Raw genomic sequence first — 18,148 nt, forward strand, 5'->3', positions numbered from 1 at the left:
CGCCAATTGAAAAAAAATATTCGCCTATTGAAAAAAAAGCAATATGTAGGGAAAGTCGCCACAAGCAGGTACTTTGTCTGTGGCGTTTCTTTATTCGAATAGTTTTTAAGTACATTAGATGCGAGACTTAATAGATAAGGTTAAAGCGACGGTCAGCGTATTAGGAATGAACGATTACTTAAGCGAGAAAATGCAAAGCAAGCACGTTTACTATACCTCTAATACATAAATACTTCGTATTTGTAAAACTTATACCCACTGTAAACATTTCTTACATTTCATAATTGGCTATATTATATTACATTCCAATTTTGTGCAGAATATTGTTTGCGTCCTCAAACGGCCTTTTTAGAACAATGATCCTTTTTGTTCAACGATATATTCAAATTACGGGTTAGATCAAAACATTACCAAAATGTTAAAACGTGGCTGGGATCCCAGCTCCTATATTTGTATCAACAAGGCTTTATTAAAGACTTCCGCAAAGGCAGGATATCGGACTGTTGTTGTTTATCACGCGAGTGGAAGTTGCGACAGTATCGTTGTAGGTTATACTTAATTTAAACCTCAGTCAGGAAGATTCAACTTAGCATTAGTTATCTCTATAGTTGTGAGCATATATAGCCTACTCATGTATAAAGTACGCGTTATATGGTATGGGTGATTTTGGAAGTAACAAAGGCCGTTTTTAACTGACTGGATGGCCATTTGAATATAAACATAGTGCTTCATATAGTGTATTTAACCCACCACCGTATTGCGCATGTTGCCTACGTGTTTTCCATCAATAGATATTAGGTTTGTAGCATAGGAATTACGTAGCTATACTCCTACACAGGTTGCTGAGGTGATACGAGAAAAACAACGAGCTATAACAGTGTAGTATTACATGTAACAGACTGCGCATACACTTTGCTTGCTTCTAATTAGAAAATGTGCTACAGGGTTAGGAATAACGTGTGATGATACACGTATAGCGAGTGGTATATGGAACGAGAAAAGAAAGTAAGACGCACGAGATAAATGAATAATAAAAAGAAAGAGGATATTGGTTGTATGTGCAATACTTCCGTATATTGTTCCCTTTCATTATTTTTACGTCATCAACTTTTAAAGTGCGGTGGGTTAACCAACGGTGTCCCATCTTGCCCCACCCTACCATATATTCGTTTACTGTACGACGAAGGCAATTTTAACACGGTTAGGTGACGTATAGTGATCTCGGTTACGTAGTTACTATCAGTTACGTACCTGCGTTGAAACAACACTGCACCATATACGAAACCGCGAAAAATGATTCAACCAACCAGTCTCGTGTCTCCACGCGGAAACAATTACGTAATTATGACGTAAAAATAGAAAAACCATCGAGAGTTCATTTGTTTTAAATATATACCCATAATTTCAGGAATAAGGTTTGACAAATGCAGTGAATTATTTTTTAAAGAATATCAGTTTATTAACAGAACATGAGGGAATTATTAAAGTTCATATTGATTTGTGCCGTTTTGTTTTGGCAAAGTGAAGCATATTTTCTTGAAGTGCGAGAAAATGCGACGAACGCTATTAATTTTAACAATACGATTGACGTTAAAACGACCAACGGAGCGTTACCTGGATACGCTTTGATTGCATCAATGGAACAAAACGTTATCAGGTATAATTAAATTTAATCGCCATTTTAAAAAAAATAAGGCGCAAAAAAGTTGTACAGACAAAATACAATCAAATAATGTTTGTAGTTTGTTAGCGGGTGCGCCAAAGTTCAGCGGGTTGTATAATGTTGGATCCACTGGTGATGGGGCCGTCATTAAATGTTCAGCTAACGTCCAACCGTTCTCTTCAACGACCAAAGCAGGTACCTTCTTGAATTTGTGAATTTTGAAGCAATATGTGCTAAAGGGTCCTGTCTTACCTTACTACCAAATATTTCACATGTTCTTTTTTACAAATGTTTTTTACGTATTTAACATCGCATACTAAGTAATCTGACACCCAAGAAAGCAACATAAGTTAAAAGTTCGAAGTGTAGACAATCTTGTGTCCGCTTATAACCAGCAAACGTCATCACCTTTGAGTAATGTGGAAGTCCGAACTTATATCATAACATTAACTGTATTTGTAAAAGGAAACACGAAATGGATGACCGATCATGGCTGCTCTGTTGTATTGAATACCAACGCAGTCCCGACCGGCGATAATCAAAACAAATCTGCAGACGCCATTGGAATGACTATGATACCGTTAGGGGGAAATAAAACAGCCGTGAGTATCCAGTGTAAATATTTATAGCGGAAATGTAATTATGCTTTGTTCATATAGCGTTTTAACAAAGTGTTGAACGTTTTGTTCTTAAATACTGTCACCAGGTTGTAAAAATTGATTTCATACTTCCTTTTATCCTAAATGAATATAGGTCGGATAGGATGAAACTTCCCATTTGGTATTAAATGAAGAATATTTAGAATTATATAACTGTAGCCACGCAGCAGAAAATAATCACGAACACAGCAGTTACGATGCGTGGTAACCTATAAGGGAACACGTTAAAACGACAGTCGGTATAACACAGGTGATTTGTTTCATACACCTTGTGCAAGTTTACAAGTTTTCACTTTTATAACTTATCGTGTAGACAATCCATTAGTGACCACCAGGTTGATGGTTAGAGCCATACATATACGCCAACAACGTGGGCAGCGAGTAATAAGGTATATTAATATTCATGTAACATCATGACGAATTTTATGTGACGTCACAGGTTTGTTCGCCCGGAAGAAGGAAGATATGTGGACGTAGTTTGAGGTTATCCCCGGGTGCATGTTACACAGGAACGCTTGGAGCTGCTATGACTATGAAAACGGGGTGGGGAGAGATACGTAAGTAATTCTACTGATTTTAGTCCCATAATATAGCGGGATGGAGAAAGATGGGACACCTTCAGCACATAATGTCCAAATGCCCTGATCGGGTTTTAACCATTAACCACGGTCTATGGGAGTCTTGCAGATACATTAACGTTATTGTTTAAATGTTCTTTGTTTCCTACCAAATGTGAATAAACAAAATGAAAGGTGTCCCATCTTACCTCACCCTACCATATGACAAAGTTTCTGTACTAATTGAATTGCGATTCCAAAATATAATATATGGGCTGTTTAAAGACTTTTTTACTTTTGCGTAGAAGTATATATTCGATTATCGAATAATATGTGCGACTAAACGAAAGTAGCCTACCTGAAATGTAAATTAACGCCTAAAACATCTCTTTTACAGCATGTTTTAAGAACTACCTTGACCTTGTCTATGTAGTGGACAGTTCAAATTCCATATCAGATGCAAATTTTACCATCATGAAACAGATTATTGTCAATGCTTCAGAAGCTTTTGAAGCAAGCATTGGTGATACTACACAAGTCGCTGTATTGCAATACGGGAACTTAGATTCGGCGGCGTAAGTAGGCTATACTTGTTTACCTATTCTATATTGAATTTTTTTTTGTAAGTACAGAACAGGACACATGTAAAATTTATATTTATGCTCCTTCACAATAGTGTTAAATCCCATTAGTGTTAAAACATTTTACACGACTCTCACGCCCCGGTCCGCATGATAAGAAACAATCCCAAAAAAGGTTTGTCCGGTGCCGTGGCATAGTGGTTAGCGCGCCTGCCTGTAAGCCAGAGGTAATTGGTTCAAGGCTCGTCGCTGCTACCATTGTTGGCGTATGTGTCCTTGGGCAAGACACTTACTTTCAAGATTCAATTCAAAATAATTACCCACAAAGTAACATAACTGGGTCAGCTGGCAGGAAGGGTATGAACACATTCAGAGGTAAATACACAAACCGCAAACTGTATTCGACGTATTCATAAGGTACTCAACACAACAGCCTTCGTATTTCATTGCTATAATGCAGTTAACCCAACAGCACGATTAGTCTAATACTAAGAAAAAAGGACAGGTGGCACCAAGGCCACATCAGGCAAAAAGTGCTTAGAGCACGTGATCAGTCTGCAGCTGGCAGATGCTATAAACAGTTTACAACAACAAGTTTAAATCTTTTATCACCAGGTTTGATCACACGGATTCAAAATATTACAAATCACCAACAAAACTCGGAGATTGCAATGACATCGATTGTTTTAACCGAGCCATCAAAGCTAACATGACACATCTAAATGCAGCAAACACTTTTACAAGCTTGGCAATAAGAAGGGCAGTAGAGGTAATTGTTCATTTATTTTTCCGCAAAAAAACCTATATAAAAATTAAGTACATCTATAGGTCAATCAAAAGTCCTAGGGGTTTCCATTTGATTATACTCCGTATACTCAATTGAAAAAATCAAACAAATTAAAATAATGGTGCACGAAATAGGACATCCGTGTTATAATTTCTGTAGTTGCCAACCTTGTGAAGATAAACAAGTTACATAATTAAAATATCAAATAATCACCCATGCTTATTATTAATAAATTTGTATCAACCATACAGTTTGACTTTGCACAATCAAAAAACAAAGATAAAGCAAAAAAGATTTTAGTTCTTATAACTGATGGTCAAGCAAACTTTCAATCCCAGTTGATTGTGAGGTAAACATTACTTGATATCTAAAAATAGTCTTTATGATATTCCTAGCACCTTAAATTACATTATTATTATGTAATTGACATGGTTGCGTTTAACTTGCGTAGTGACTATACAATGTCTGCTTTATATTCAGTACACTGGGCTGTAAGCTTATTGTTGCTATGCTGATATGTGTGTTGACATTCACTCATGTTAAATATATTTATGCGTTTGTACATCTGCTCTGTGTCACTGTAAAGTGCATGCTTAATATAGTTATTTTGTCATCCAACAGTTATAGATTAACACAATCGCACAACATCACGGTTTACGCCATCGGTGTTGCTTTAAAATCTGATGCAGAGCTTCGTATAAGTGCAAATGGTGGTGTAAGTAAAGAACGAGTATTGGATGCTAATAACTACAGTGAACTATCAAAAGCTCTACGAAATTTAACGGAAACAATTGCTCAGTCAAGTGGAGAAGGTTTGGCCATTGTAATGAATGTTAAAAAATGAAAATGTAACTGTTGGACGCAATAGTTTATTAGTGGTTAGAACCCTACGTTGTAACCAAAGCAGAGGGGGTTTAATTTTTGTAGCTTCCATTGTAGCTGTGTGTGTCGGCAAAACACTAAAAGGACACCTTCCTAGAAGTCACTAGTCACTAATGCATTTTCTAAAATTGACAGCTAGGCTGAACAAACAGTTATCCACAAAGTTGCATAAGTGGTAACTCGTAAGCGGACACGAGGTGTATGAAGTGAGGCAAAAATGTTATATTGACTGTTTCATACACCCCAAACCAGCTTACGAGTTATCAAGTATATGTTACTTTCCGGCTGATTATTTTGGGGGGAATTTTTAATTTTTCTTATCGAATCTTATGTGTAACTGATAATTTGAACAACCCATAAGTGACCCCTGGGTTGGAGCAGTTGCTGTTAAGTGTCTTGCCCAAGGACACATGCGCCCTGCCCCACAATGATAGCAGCATACAGCCTTGAAGCCATTACCTGTAGATTAGAGGCAGGCACACAAACCACTTTTCTACAGAGATAAACGCTCGACAACATTTAAATAAATAATTGTCATTCCTAGGCTGTTTGCTGCTACCATCACTGAGGATGGAGATGAATAATCGCCATTCCTAATTTTATAACCAATGTTTGTTTTCTATATAGGTCAAGCCACTGGTGGTATTACTCTGGAAAATGCAGTGCTTGGAGTTTCTGCTAACTATAATCCAAAGGTAACTTCAATATATATGTCTAGTGGTTGGTGTATTAGAGCACTTCAACATTATTTGACATGGTGGCATAGTGGTTAGCGCCACACATGATAAAAATTCCAAAAACCACCTACTAAGTTGCATATGTGGTAACTCATGGACAGGCATGAGGTGTGTGAATCAGAACACCTGTGTTATACCACCAGTTGTTGCCCGCAGCAACTGTTTAAATAAGGTTAGTTTAAAAAATTGATTTTGTTTATTTTTTACCATATGGTTTATCTTTATAGGGAGGAAAATTATTTTTCAGTGGTGTTGGGTCTTACGATGGTTCAGGTGCAATAATAAAATATGATTCAATAAGCAGCACCAAAGGTGATGTTACCAGTCATAAACAAGTCCCAGGACTCTTTCCAAAGTTTCCAAAAGATTCTTATTTAGGTTTGTAGTGTTTATAGTTCACCTAATCTTATGAAGTGTGATAAGATTTTTAATAAATCTATGATGGCAGGCTATTCCATTGCTTCTGGCTACTTTGAAGGAAATGGCACACTGTATGTAGCAACTGGAGCACCAAGACATGCACTACTAGGACTGGTATGCACCTTTGTTACTTTATGCCAACAGATTGTTTAGCTTAGCCTATTTATCTCTATGGCACAGTGGTTACTTTGATCGCATCTAAACAAGAGATTAAATTGGTTAAAGGCTAGATACTGCTACCATGTAGGCTTTGTGCTAAATAGCCATTGCTTCAACCCAGTAGTTTCTTATTGCTTGTCAAAATTGTATTTATATGAAAGAAACAACACGAAAGCAATCACCCCAATCACCAACAAAGTTATTTATTTATTAACTTTTAATTAACCAGAAGAAGTATAAAAAAAAAATACCGCAGTAATAACATCTCACATTTCCTCGTCATGTAAAGACAAATAAATAACATTTACCCGTTTATGTAATTTTCTTTCTGAACATAGGTTCTTGTGTATGAGCCTCAAACTGACAACAGCGTCAGTAACCCCAGAATCATCAAACCGAATAATTGTTCTTCCTGCTCAACTAACTACAAACAACTTGGAAGTTATTTTGGCGCAACATTGCTCTCTGCTGACATCAATGGTGATGGAAAAGATGATTTACTTGTTGGGGCTCCTCTATATATCGGTGATAATTATGATGAAGGAAGAGTCTTTGTTTATCTCTCTCAAGCTTCAAACTCCATACAAGCTTGGGTAAACAGAATTAGTCATACAGTAGAGTGGGAGAAGATGAGACACCTTTTTATTCTATTTTCTCGTCCTTTTTGGTGGTAAACAAAAAACATTCAAAGAAATATTAAACAGTATTCTCACGACTTCTATGGACTTTCTATAGAAATATTTAAAATAAGATCGGGATATTTTGATAGTAAATGCTAAAAGTGTCCCATCTTCCACCACCCTACTACACATTGTGTTTAACTATTTTCTTACTTTGTAAACTCTGCGAAGGCCAACTGTTTTAAGTTCATTGTGCTCATAGGATGCCAAAATAGACTAACCGTGATTTTTAAACCTAAACACTAAGACACATGGATGTTAAATATTACAAGTGAACCATTTACATCTCTGTATACTAATACGTTAAACTGCTACTGCTGGTGAATGTGCATGTGTCGCTCGAAAATGGACAAAAATTTAAAATGAGTTTTTATGCAAAGGCGAGTTCAGGGTTCGTACCAAAAGTATTTTCCGGAATGAAAGATGTGGGTGGTCGATTCGGTTCAGCAATTTCATCGGCAGGAGATCTTAACGATGATGGTTTTAATGATGTCATAATTGGTGCACCGCTGGCGGACAATGGGGCAGGAGTTGTGTATGTTTATCACGGCTCAAACAATTTGAAAACTGTTTATAGCCAGGTTTGTACTTTAGTTTTACAAAAACGTTTTCTTTAAAACTTTGCAGTACTCTATATATGGATAGTCATATTGACTTGGGGTCTACCTTTTATTAAAACGTGGTATTTAGGCCATATGACCTGTTGGTACCTGTTTGTTTCATGTAATACCTGTTACCATGTGTAGCCAACAAACACATAAGGTTTCTTCTTCTATTACAAGTTATGCATTTAAGATTTTAATAGTTTTACATTTAGAGAATCCAATCTTCATCATTGCAATTTCCACATCTTTCAAACTTTGGATTGTCAACTTCATCTGGTGCAGATCTTGATGGAAATAAATATCCAGATGTAGTGGTGGGGGCACCAAATAGCAATTTAGCTATTATATTCAGGTTTGTTTTAAAATCACATTTTTTTACAATATACTCTGGCTATGGTGGTTAAAATACCCCGAATCATGTAATTTGATCTTAGTATAATATTGTTAAAATTTAAAAATGTTAAATGTACATTATAAATTAACCAGAATAAATAAATTATTAAGTACTATAGCTTGTTATTGTTACATAATTTTTTTTGATTAGACAAAAAAAACACTTATATATTTCAATACAACACTATATATCGTCAAGGTAAAACCAATATTTTAGAGATTGCTCAAACATTGCCAAAATTTGTCCAACCGCATGCAAAATTATAAAATAGGCACTTTTAAAAAAATGTGACATACGCTACTTTGGTTTAACTCGACGATACATTTGATTTAATTTTTTCAATATTTCTGTGTTTTTATTTTAACATTACTTTAACATTACAATAGATCTCGCCCTGTTGCTCGATTCTCAGCTCAAATAACTTTGAGTCCACCAAGAAGAGATATATTTGAATGTTTACAATTGCCAAGTAGAAAATGTTTTAATGTTACTTCATGTTTAACAGTTTATGGAAAATCAGTTGAAGATTTTCTTGGTAAGTCATTTGGAACATCAAATTTATATATATATATAAATATATATATAATAAATATATATATATATATATCATTTGGAATATCAGATTTTTACACACATGTATATATAACCTGTACGCAATGGTGTGATAACATATCATGCTCGCCTTGAACTGGAGCGTTGTTATTGTAAGTGTGTGTTCTTAAGGTAATTGCTACAATCCTTTAACCCAGTGGTATTGGATTCAAGGCTATTCGCTGGGTGTATGTATCCTTGGGCAAGATACTTAACGGCAATTGCTCCGACCCAGTGGTCACAAATGGGTTGTCTAATTTATCAACCATACATAAAAAATGATGAAATACCAAAAACGTAATTACTCACAAAGTAACAAACTTGGTAACTCGTAAGCTGACACAAGGTGTATGAAACATAAAACCAGTTTTTAATGACCGTCATTTTTCGGGCACGAGAGGATATAGCAAGTTATATTTATTCATTCATCTTTATAATGGTGTAATGCCTTAGATATTTTGAATATTTTAAATTATGCCGATTAGGTATAGTAAAAATGGAAAATATGTTTATATGGTAAAACCTGTACCTGTATACATTTTTAAATATATAAGTACCACACATGCTTACTTACAGATTAGCAAAGATTTATTAAATTAATGACGTACTAATGTGGTTGCCCTCGTAATACTAGTCACCTATTCTATTACATTGTGCCAATAAAATAAAATTCATCTCCCAATTAATTTTATGGACTTAATACCTTGCAGGTTGGCAATCATTGACCAAACGCCATACTAGTTACCTATTTCAATATATTGCCCCAATATGTATAAAAATAAATTCTCTATCACAGATGTTAATGTTATGATCTTGCTCGATAAATCCAAGAAACGTTTAAATCTTGGTGGTTTTAATAATGCAACCAAAGAAGTTAAATTGTCGCGGAATGTCACGAGTTGTTGGTCATATGATGTTTATGTAACAGTAAGTTATTTCACATTTTTATTTTTGGTATAATGAATGCTTCATCCTTGTGAATGTATAAAAAATTATAAAGCTTTATTACGTGTTTGAGGTGTTTGGTCCGGGACGTTGCCTTAACGGCCAATCGCGGGGCCTGCCTGTCGTATAGTCTGCTCTAAACTAAAACAACTATATAAAATGGTATATCGTTTTAATGAAAGCAAATATAAAAACAGACGTTCTAAAATATAAAAGTGGTGATGACCGATAAACAAGGTAGCGTACACAGGTACAATGTAACTACTCAAAACAACCGTATTTTGTAAAACGACTCAAATGATACTTGCAATCTCTAATACAATTACACAACCGTTCAACAACACGACACAACGAGAACTAACCCAACAAGCGAATAGAAACGAGAAATAGAAAATACGCAATTTACTTCAATCAGCCCAACGGCACAGAAAACGCCGAGACCTAAACGTGTGAATAATCACAGAAACCAAATGTGACAACAGTGTACAAAAGTGAAACAGTGATAAGGAAAACCAATAAAAATTGACAATGAAACCGACAAATTAAACATCGCACACAACAAAGACTGAAATAATGCAAACATAAAAGCACACACAACATAAAAGTAAATAAGCGTATGTGGGCTCAAAGCCCTCATACCCACAACGTAACAGTACGGATCAAGTCTGGCGCTGTAGCAAAGTGGATAGCACGCTTGCCTGTAACCCAGATGTTCAAGGCTCATCGCTGCTACCATAGCGGGCCAATGTGTATTTCAGCAAGACACTTTACGGCAATCACTACAACTTAGTGGTCACTAATGGGTTGTTCAAATTATCAGCCATACATAAAAAAATAACCCACAAAGTAACATACGCAAGGATAAAGTAAGTTACATTCATTTATTTCGTTTATTCATTTAGTCAAAATATAGACTTTATTGTCTTTTATTTTTTTAATGAATCTTAGTTACTTACCAGTTTAGGCTGACTCAGCATTTTTTAAAACTGATTTTTAATAGGAATTGTGAGATATAATAAACTTTTAAAATAAGACATAATAATTTTTTAAAAACTTTTTTAAAGAATTTTAATGGGAACTTTTGAGACATAATAAACTTTTGAATATATGAATGGTGTGTAAAAATTAATTAATCTGAAAAAAAGTGCTAGTATGTAGATATCTTTAATCAAAAATGAATACGTAATATAGACTATATTTTATTTTTTATATATTCACAAGGAAGATGCATTCGTTATACATCTAATCAAATTTTTTAATTTGTCTTTAATAGTTTAGAAACTAGAAATGGTCAGATTTGAGTGGCCCTTTTTTTATTTATTATTTATTGTTTTACTGTTTTTTAGAAAAATATGATAGATTTTGTCAGTCCGTTATCTGCTGAGGTTCAGTATTCTCTTACTTCTACTCACAGCAACACACCTATGTCCTCTATGGTTGATCCGTAAGTCCTTATATATATCTTCTGTTTAAAAAATTCCATGTACTGTTATACGTTATAGTATTGTGAATTGATTTTAAGTGAAAATCAAAAAAAGCAAAATATTAAAACATACATTTTTAAAAAAAGTATAACTAAGTACCTATGATTATAACAAACGATTATGTTTAGAACTAACATGTTATAATTTGTGTGATGCGTAATTCAGGGCTGCAACCAACAAAGTGAGCACAACTGCCAGTTTTAACACTGGATGTACAAGTGATCTATTTTGTTCATATGATTTGATGGTAAATAGCAGCATTACACTACCCAAAACTACAAATCAGGAGTAAGTTGTTATTGCAAATAAAATTTATTGCTATGATGTAATATCATTTTGTGTGCAAATGTATGAAGTTAATGTATTTTTGAATTCTACATTTTATAACAACTGTTGTAAGCCCATGTATTACGCAAGAATAAAGAAGTTAAATTATTTATTCATACGAATTAATTAACCCCGCAGTGTTTTTTAAAAAATAAAAATCTCCTGCTTTTTATTAAAAAATAAAATCTCTTTCAAATCAGTTTCAAAAATACCTTGTTACAACTTGAATGAATGTAACTTATATATCCTTGCGTAGCCGGTCAACAACAGTCATTATAACAGGGTATTCTGTTTCACGCAACTAGTGCCCGCCTAAAAGTTATTACATATGTAACTTTTCTAGGTGATTATTGACTGGAATTTTTTTTATATGTTTGGAAATTTATAAACAACCCACAAAGTTTCACTGGGTTGACGAAATTTCTGGTATTTTGCCCACAGACTAACAAATCCCAGAATGGTAGCAGCGTTGAGCCTTGACCCGTAACCTATGCGCTAAAGGCAGACGCGCTAACCACTTTGTATTTTACCCGCATATTTTGTAAATATTGATATTTTATTAATAGATTAAATAGTAAGCTCGGGAGCGATGTGATCATTATTGATAAGGACACTGCTACAAAGCCAATAATTTTACATGTGACCATTTCTAATGTTGGTGAGAATGCATATGGTGTGAAATTTGATGTAACTTATTCATCTTCACTTATATGGAATGGGGTGAGTACTTCTACAGTCCATTTTAGAGGGATAAAACATAAGATTTAAATCATATCATAACATTATATTATGAGGTAAAGTATTGCCTTTACAAAGTAAACTATTGCTTTAAAACTATGGTAAACTATCGTTTTTTTTAAATATATTTTGTAATATTTTACCTGCATTACAGATAAAAGAAGCAAACATTTTAAACCACAGAAACGCAAGTTGTTTTGATGAAGTGAGTACACAGGATCAAACTCACGGGCAATTGAAAATCAAATCTTTGACTTATAAATATAATGAAGACTTAGGAAGCATCATGCCAGCTGGAGATTCGGTAGGATTTGCGATATTTGTTTTAATGTTTTTATAACTTTGAACAGTGGTTTTTAAATAAAGTGTAGATTCCTTCTTACCTTGAGTTGCTGGGTTTTTTAAATAAGTTTACGATGGTATTTCAAGGTGCCATGCTAACAAGTTAAAAAACGTTTCATGTCGCCTTAAATATAGCTTATGAACTATAGCCACGCAATTCGTAAAATTGTTGCAATTTGGCAAAAAACAGAAATCAAATAAAAACACCAGTAAATAAAAAGAATAGCATGAAATAAAAACAATCGTAAAAACAAATACTATGACTTGGGTAGAATTTCAACATGTCAAATTTTATTTATACAAGTGGAAGTCCTGCAGCGTGACAGGCCATGGAATTTAAGATTTAAGCATAGGTATAATCTAAACTTGTGGGGAAATAAGTAGTTTATAATTTCTTTGAATTTTTTTTTACTTGAATATAATTCATACTTTTTTTTAATTCCCAAATATTTTGTGCATAATTAAAGTATGTTACATTGTTGGTTTAGTGTTCATTTGAAATCCACCTCCTACCAACCAACCTCAAGACAAGTGGAGTCATACAAAATGTGTATGCCGCACTACATGTATACACAATGTAAGATATATATATTTATATTTATTTCTATATTGATGTATATTAAGTTTAGGCTGAGTATAAAATCTAAAAAACTCACTATTATAGAAAATACTTTTTAAGTTCAACAAAACAACTTCAGAAGTAAAACACTGGTTCATTTCATATCTTTCATATTTCTATTTCATATCTTTCATGCCAGCATATGTATTTCACAGTATTTACTTAAAGTTTTGGCTACTTAGTATTTTCACTGCATTGGAACAATTCCTATTATTTCTGCCATCAATGAAAGCAGCATTGAATATTTGTAGATATGATCTAAAGGTACATACCACTAACAAATACTTTACATCAGGTATGCTCCTAATGGTAATGACAGCAATCCTACAAACAATGTGGCAAACTACACACGCACAATACGTTATGTATCTGATGTATCGGTAACCAGAAGGTAAAAAAACTTGTTTGCATGAACTTAAACTCTATGTCTGCAGTAATACCTCAATTAATATTTGCAGTTTTTCACATAAAGATTTTTAATTTATGTTGTGTAACAGTCGATTTCCTATTCTCTATGTGTGAGGTTATTCCCCCTGGCGCACCAGGGTACCTGGGATTTATACCAGAGCGGCCCATTACCCCAACTTCCACTAACATACATAATGCTCTATTTTTTCATTAAACCTACAAGAACATGTTGTATTATTTTCAGAGAGTCTACCCAATTTGTGACTAGAGAATTTACTTTCCCCAAAACAAATGAGACGGTGCATTCTGTTTATGAGATTGGTAGAAATGTCTCTACAATAGCTGTTGCATATGAGGTAAAATGTTTGCCTTTTTAATCATGTTCGTAAATGTCTATCATATGTAAATGCTTGGCCGAAGTAACTTTTTCCAACTTTGTCCAAACTAAAAGTCCCTGTTGCCCGGCTTTGGTAAAGAGCTTTAACATGGGGTTATGTTCAAACAGTAGCACCCTGTAGTGTTGGGTTACATAGACAATGTTCTTAATCCCAAATCTCCTTGCGTGCTTTGCCATAGGATCTCAAACATATAAAGTAGAATAAAATAAAGGGAATTTATTTAATGCATGTGTCGCTGTTTTGGTCAAAACGATAACTAAGCAAAGCTACCATTTATAAAAACTTAACAGGTCACTACAATAATATTTTACTATTCAGTGCATAAACAATGCCAAACTTCATTTTTCAAATTATTTTAATTTGTATTCTTAGATATCTAGTGAAGGTTATTCTGTTGTCCCATCGTCAAGTTTTTTCCTTCGTTACCCAACTAACATATCAGAACATAATCTTCTCTATTTATACAAAGTTAGCTGCATTGGATCTCAGGTTACAAATATATTTCTTCTATATTTAAAACCTAGCTATCAATAGTAGTAAATAAAATGATATCCCAATAAAGAAAAAACTGGGTTATATCTAACTTGAATTTCTTAATTTATAAACTAATGTAATTATTTTTTTTATGAAAAAATGTAAATACTTTTTTTTTAATACCAATGTCCGTGGTTATAACAAGGATGTTCTATTTCATACACCTCATGCCTACTTGAGCCTAAATTATTTTATTTATATAATGTCAAATTCATGTTAAACAGCAGCATTGAACCTCAAACTAGGTAACTTTGGTTTCATGGCAAGGGTTGTAACCACTGCAGACGTTTAATTAAGCTCAAATTTTCTCACACAATTAATATTTTATTCGTGTTTGACTAAATAGCAATTATTTATTGCAGGGGCCGGTAATGTGCAACTGTAGCACGCAAAATGTTAACAGATATCATTTATCTACCTCACCCAATACCACAGACAAATCTGGTCCCAGTATCCTGTTGTTGCCTAACCCTACACAACTTCCACTGTCTTTATATGTAAGTGATGGACACTTTATATAAACGAGTAACATTATAATATTGTCAGGACTGTTGGCTTAAGTGCTTGCATGTAAGTTAGGTGCCTGCATCGTGATCAAGGGATACCAGTTCAATGCTTGATACCGATACACGTATGTGAACTTAGCCAAGATGACCATTGCTTCAACTCTGTGATTATAATTGGTTTTACAATTGTCAGTAATACAAAACAATGTAGAAATACTAAAAAAATCACCCACAAAGTTACATTTGTGCTAACCTGAATATAAGATGTGTGTAATAGAACATTTGTGTTATACTGAGCGACCATGCCGTTTTTTGCCAGGATAAAAATGTTACATTCATGATTAATTTATTAAATATTTTCAGAACTGTTCCAGCAGCATAGTTGATCCACCAGCATACTGTGAAGAGCTGCACTGTTCAGTAAATAATCTTGTTCAAGGATCTAAAGTTAACTTTGTAGCAAGTTTTAGATTTTGGTCGCATTCTGTTAAACTCGTTGTAAGTATAAGCTGTTTGCATGCATAGTTTGAGAAATTTGTCAAGTCTTTTAAGTAATAAGTACATAGAAAAACTACATTTAGTGAACTCAATAAGGTACTACTACTATTGTGTCTCCAGTAAGCTTGAACTAAATAGGTATCATTCCTGTTATGAAAAACTTGAGTCTAATTACTAATTCTTATGTTATACAACTCAATATGACATAATTTTTGTTGTATTGGGGGTATAATTTTTTTTGTTGTATTTAATTTAATCTTTGCTAATGTGTATTCGAAGAAATAAATCACAACATATGCCTATTTTTACTTTACAAACAAATTTATTACTTTTAGGATTATCCCACTGTTACTTTTGTTACTGGATTTTCTTACACAACAAATCAGTCAAAGTTGGTTATCAATAAGAATGGATCAATAATCACAGAATATTCTGCTGAGGTAACTATTTGTTTTTTTAGGTAGGCTTATGTTGTTTTCTATGTTTCATGGATCAGTTTTAATTCAGTTGTGTTTTGCAAAAAAAGGCATCTCAGTGACTTTACAAAACAAATGTTAATGGCTCTTTTGTCTAAAATTTTTTTTATTTAATTTTATCAGCAAATAAATGGTTATTTTGTACATTAGACAGAAGTTGCTGTGAAGAAGTACGTTCCACCTGTTGTAATAGAGCAACTAAACCTTTTGTTGATCGTTATTATATCTGCTGCAGTTACTTTGCTTCTTGTTATTGCGGGTCTTGGAGCATTGTACAAGGTAATATGGCAACATCACTTATATTTTGTGAAGTATTTGAAGCCACACAACATTCATAATGTGTATTAGGTTTTTTAAACAATATTTATCCATTAGATATCCAAAAAACAAAAGCGATTAAGTCAGTGGCGTTTAAAGACTTTTCATACTTGGTATTCTGATGTCAGCATTTCAAGAGTTTATCATATACTCAACAATTTAATATTCTAACATATAGGTGCATACAAATGCCAACACCTGTTTTATATTGGATATTATAGTGGCCTCATAATTGGTCTGGACTTACATGGCTACGGGGTTCACGGGGTCTATAATACGCCCCTAGATTAAGTTAATACACCAATGAGTACTCTTTAAGATTAAAGCTTTGTGAAGTTTAGTTTTGTGCGGATACCAAAGAAATAGGATTATTTCCAATCTCAGTTTAATATGTCTCCTACTTACTGTAAGGCTGTTCTGATAAACTAAAAACATTTTTTAGGCTTCGATTCTGGTTACCAAATAACATGAAACTGCTAAATTTACCACAACGTAAGCAAACACATCTTTATCAAAACATAATTTGCATTCCAGAAAGGATTTTTCGAAAGTGAATACAACAAATTAATGAAAGAAGAAAAACATTGGCAGAAAGGTAATGCTACACAAGAAAGAACTGATGAGGTGTATGATGAAGATTTAAAACAATAGATTGTGAAGTTATTATTTGTGAAATTTCTAAACTATATTTTTTGTTATATATATATATATCTGTATTTTAAACTTTTTTTATTTTAGTGTGATTTTCTTATTTTCTTTTGCATTTATATCAAAACGGTTTTATTTTATAACGCGATGCCCATCAAAGAAATGTTGGCATTAAACACACATGTTTAATAATTAACTATTGAAACTCAAGTGTCTGAGTAAATAGAACTTTCGAAAGTTTATGCCTCGCTATTATGGCTTGACTTAATCGTTATTGTATGTCAGTATTTAGTCGCGTAAAGTATTGCGTTTGAATGGGAATTTAAGTCAGTGTCTTTAATACTGAAGTAATGTTGGTATTGCTGGCCATTTGCTTAACGATATGACGTAGGTAAGATTAAAGTTTTGTGAATGGCAGTGCCGGGAACAAGTTAGTTTTGTCGATCATTGAACGAGTATAAAAGGCACATTCTCAGGATTTGAGCAACAAATGGGCCCGTTTTATTAGAGTGGTTGTAATTCCAATGCTGAAGAAAACAGATCAGTTTGTTAGCAATGCTTGCACGAAAAAGAAGTTATGAATAAATTTATGATATTTATTTATCCTCGCGTAACGGGTCGACTTCAAAAGTTTTAACACGGGTGCTCGGTTTCACACGCCGTGTTCCCGATTATGAGTTTCCACTTATGTAACTTTTAGTCCTCATGGGTCTTTAGCGGAAAATAAAAAAAAAACAGTTAAACATGAATTTCCTTTTTTATTAACACTGCGCCAAAGATTGATATAGCGTGGTTGATATGGTAAATTGAATACACTGTGATGTCGGCTAAGGAATCACTGCAATGTTGTTTCAGACTTCGTTGATAAACATAACGAGGTACTTCACTTTGAAGTTTGAAAATTCAATTCACGTAGCGAGTATATAGGCTATTATGACCCTAAGTTTAACAAATATGACGGTTACTATTGAGATGGTTTGAATAATCCGATAGTTCTGAGAACGTATGCTTAGAAATCTTTTAAAGCAGTAAAAAAATAATATTCAGTTGTTTTGTGGTTTAATTTTAATCACAAATGTAGGTAAATTGTGACCATTAGGATTGTTCGATAAATACAGACTACGGACACTGCCAAAAATGTTGGTAGTAGCAAATAACCAAATAACAACTTTAGTGGTCAAAGCGAAAAGAG

The 18,148-nt window shown here is 33.7% G+C and overlaps 1 protein-coding gene across 2 annotated transcripts; it reads left to right on the forward strand.

Moving 5' to 3' along the window:
- Positions 1-1,178: 1,178 nt before the first annotated feature.
- On the forward strand, positions 1,179-17,372 carry LOC100178689 (integrin alpha-8). 2 transcript variants are annotated; one of them, XM_002124155.4, is made up of 29 exons: positions 1,179-1,657; positions 1,743-1,858; positions 2,129-2,265; positions 2,762-2,879; positions 3,277-3,454; positions 4,076-4,229; positions 4,499-4,596; positions 4,869-5,059; positions 5,757-5,824; positions 6,094-6,244; positions 6,315-6,400; positions 6,784-7,038; positions 7,506-7,706; positions 7,943-8,082; positions 8,511-8,659; positions 9,512-9,642; positions 11,007-11,104; positions 11,310-11,432; positions 12,038-12,191; positions 12,364-12,513; positions 13,040-13,128; positions 13,466-13,561; positions 13,823-13,934; positions 14,349-14,465; positions 14,873-15,007; positions 15,380-15,514; positions 15,850-15,954; positions 16,141-16,269; positions 16,843-17,372. In XM_002124155.4, exons 1-29 carry the CDS (start codon positions 1,470-1,472, stop codon positions 16,957-16,959), a joined length of 3,921 nt encoding a protein of 1,306 aa, XP_002124191.3. In that variant the 5' UTR covers positions 1,179-1,469; the 3' UTR covers positions 16,960-17,372. The 2 variants fall into 2 exon arrangements, with proteins under 2 accessions (XP_002124191.3, XP_018671369.1); XM_018815824.2 differs by lacking the exons at positions 1,179-1,657; positions 1,743-1,858; positions 2,129-2,265; positions 2,762-2,879; positions 3,277-3,454 and adding an exon at positions 3,702-3,835.
- Positions 17,373-18,148: the final 776 nt, after the last annotated feature.

This window comes from Ciona intestinalis, unplaced genomic scaffold, assembly GCF_000224145.3.
Source record: "Ciona intestinalis unplaced genomic scaffold, KH HT000103.2, whole genome shotgun sequence".
NCBI classification, from domain to species: domain Eukaryota; kingdom Metazoa; phylum Chordata; class Ascidiacea; order Phlebobranchia; family Cionidae; genus Ciona; species Ciona intestinalis.

Coding starts and splice junctions, on each gene's coding strand:
- LOC100178689 (XM_002124155.4), top strand. CDS start 1,470: ATGAGGGAATTATTAAAGTTCATATTGATTTGTGCCGTTTTGTTTTGG. Junction 1,859..2,128: donor CTCTTCAACGACCAAAGCAG/GTACCTTCTTGA, acceptor TATTTGTAAAAG/GAAACACGAAATGGATGACC. Junction 14,466..14,872: donor TTAGCTGCATTGGATCTCAG/GTTACAAATATA, acceptor TATTTATTGCAG/GGGCCGGTAATGTGCAACTG.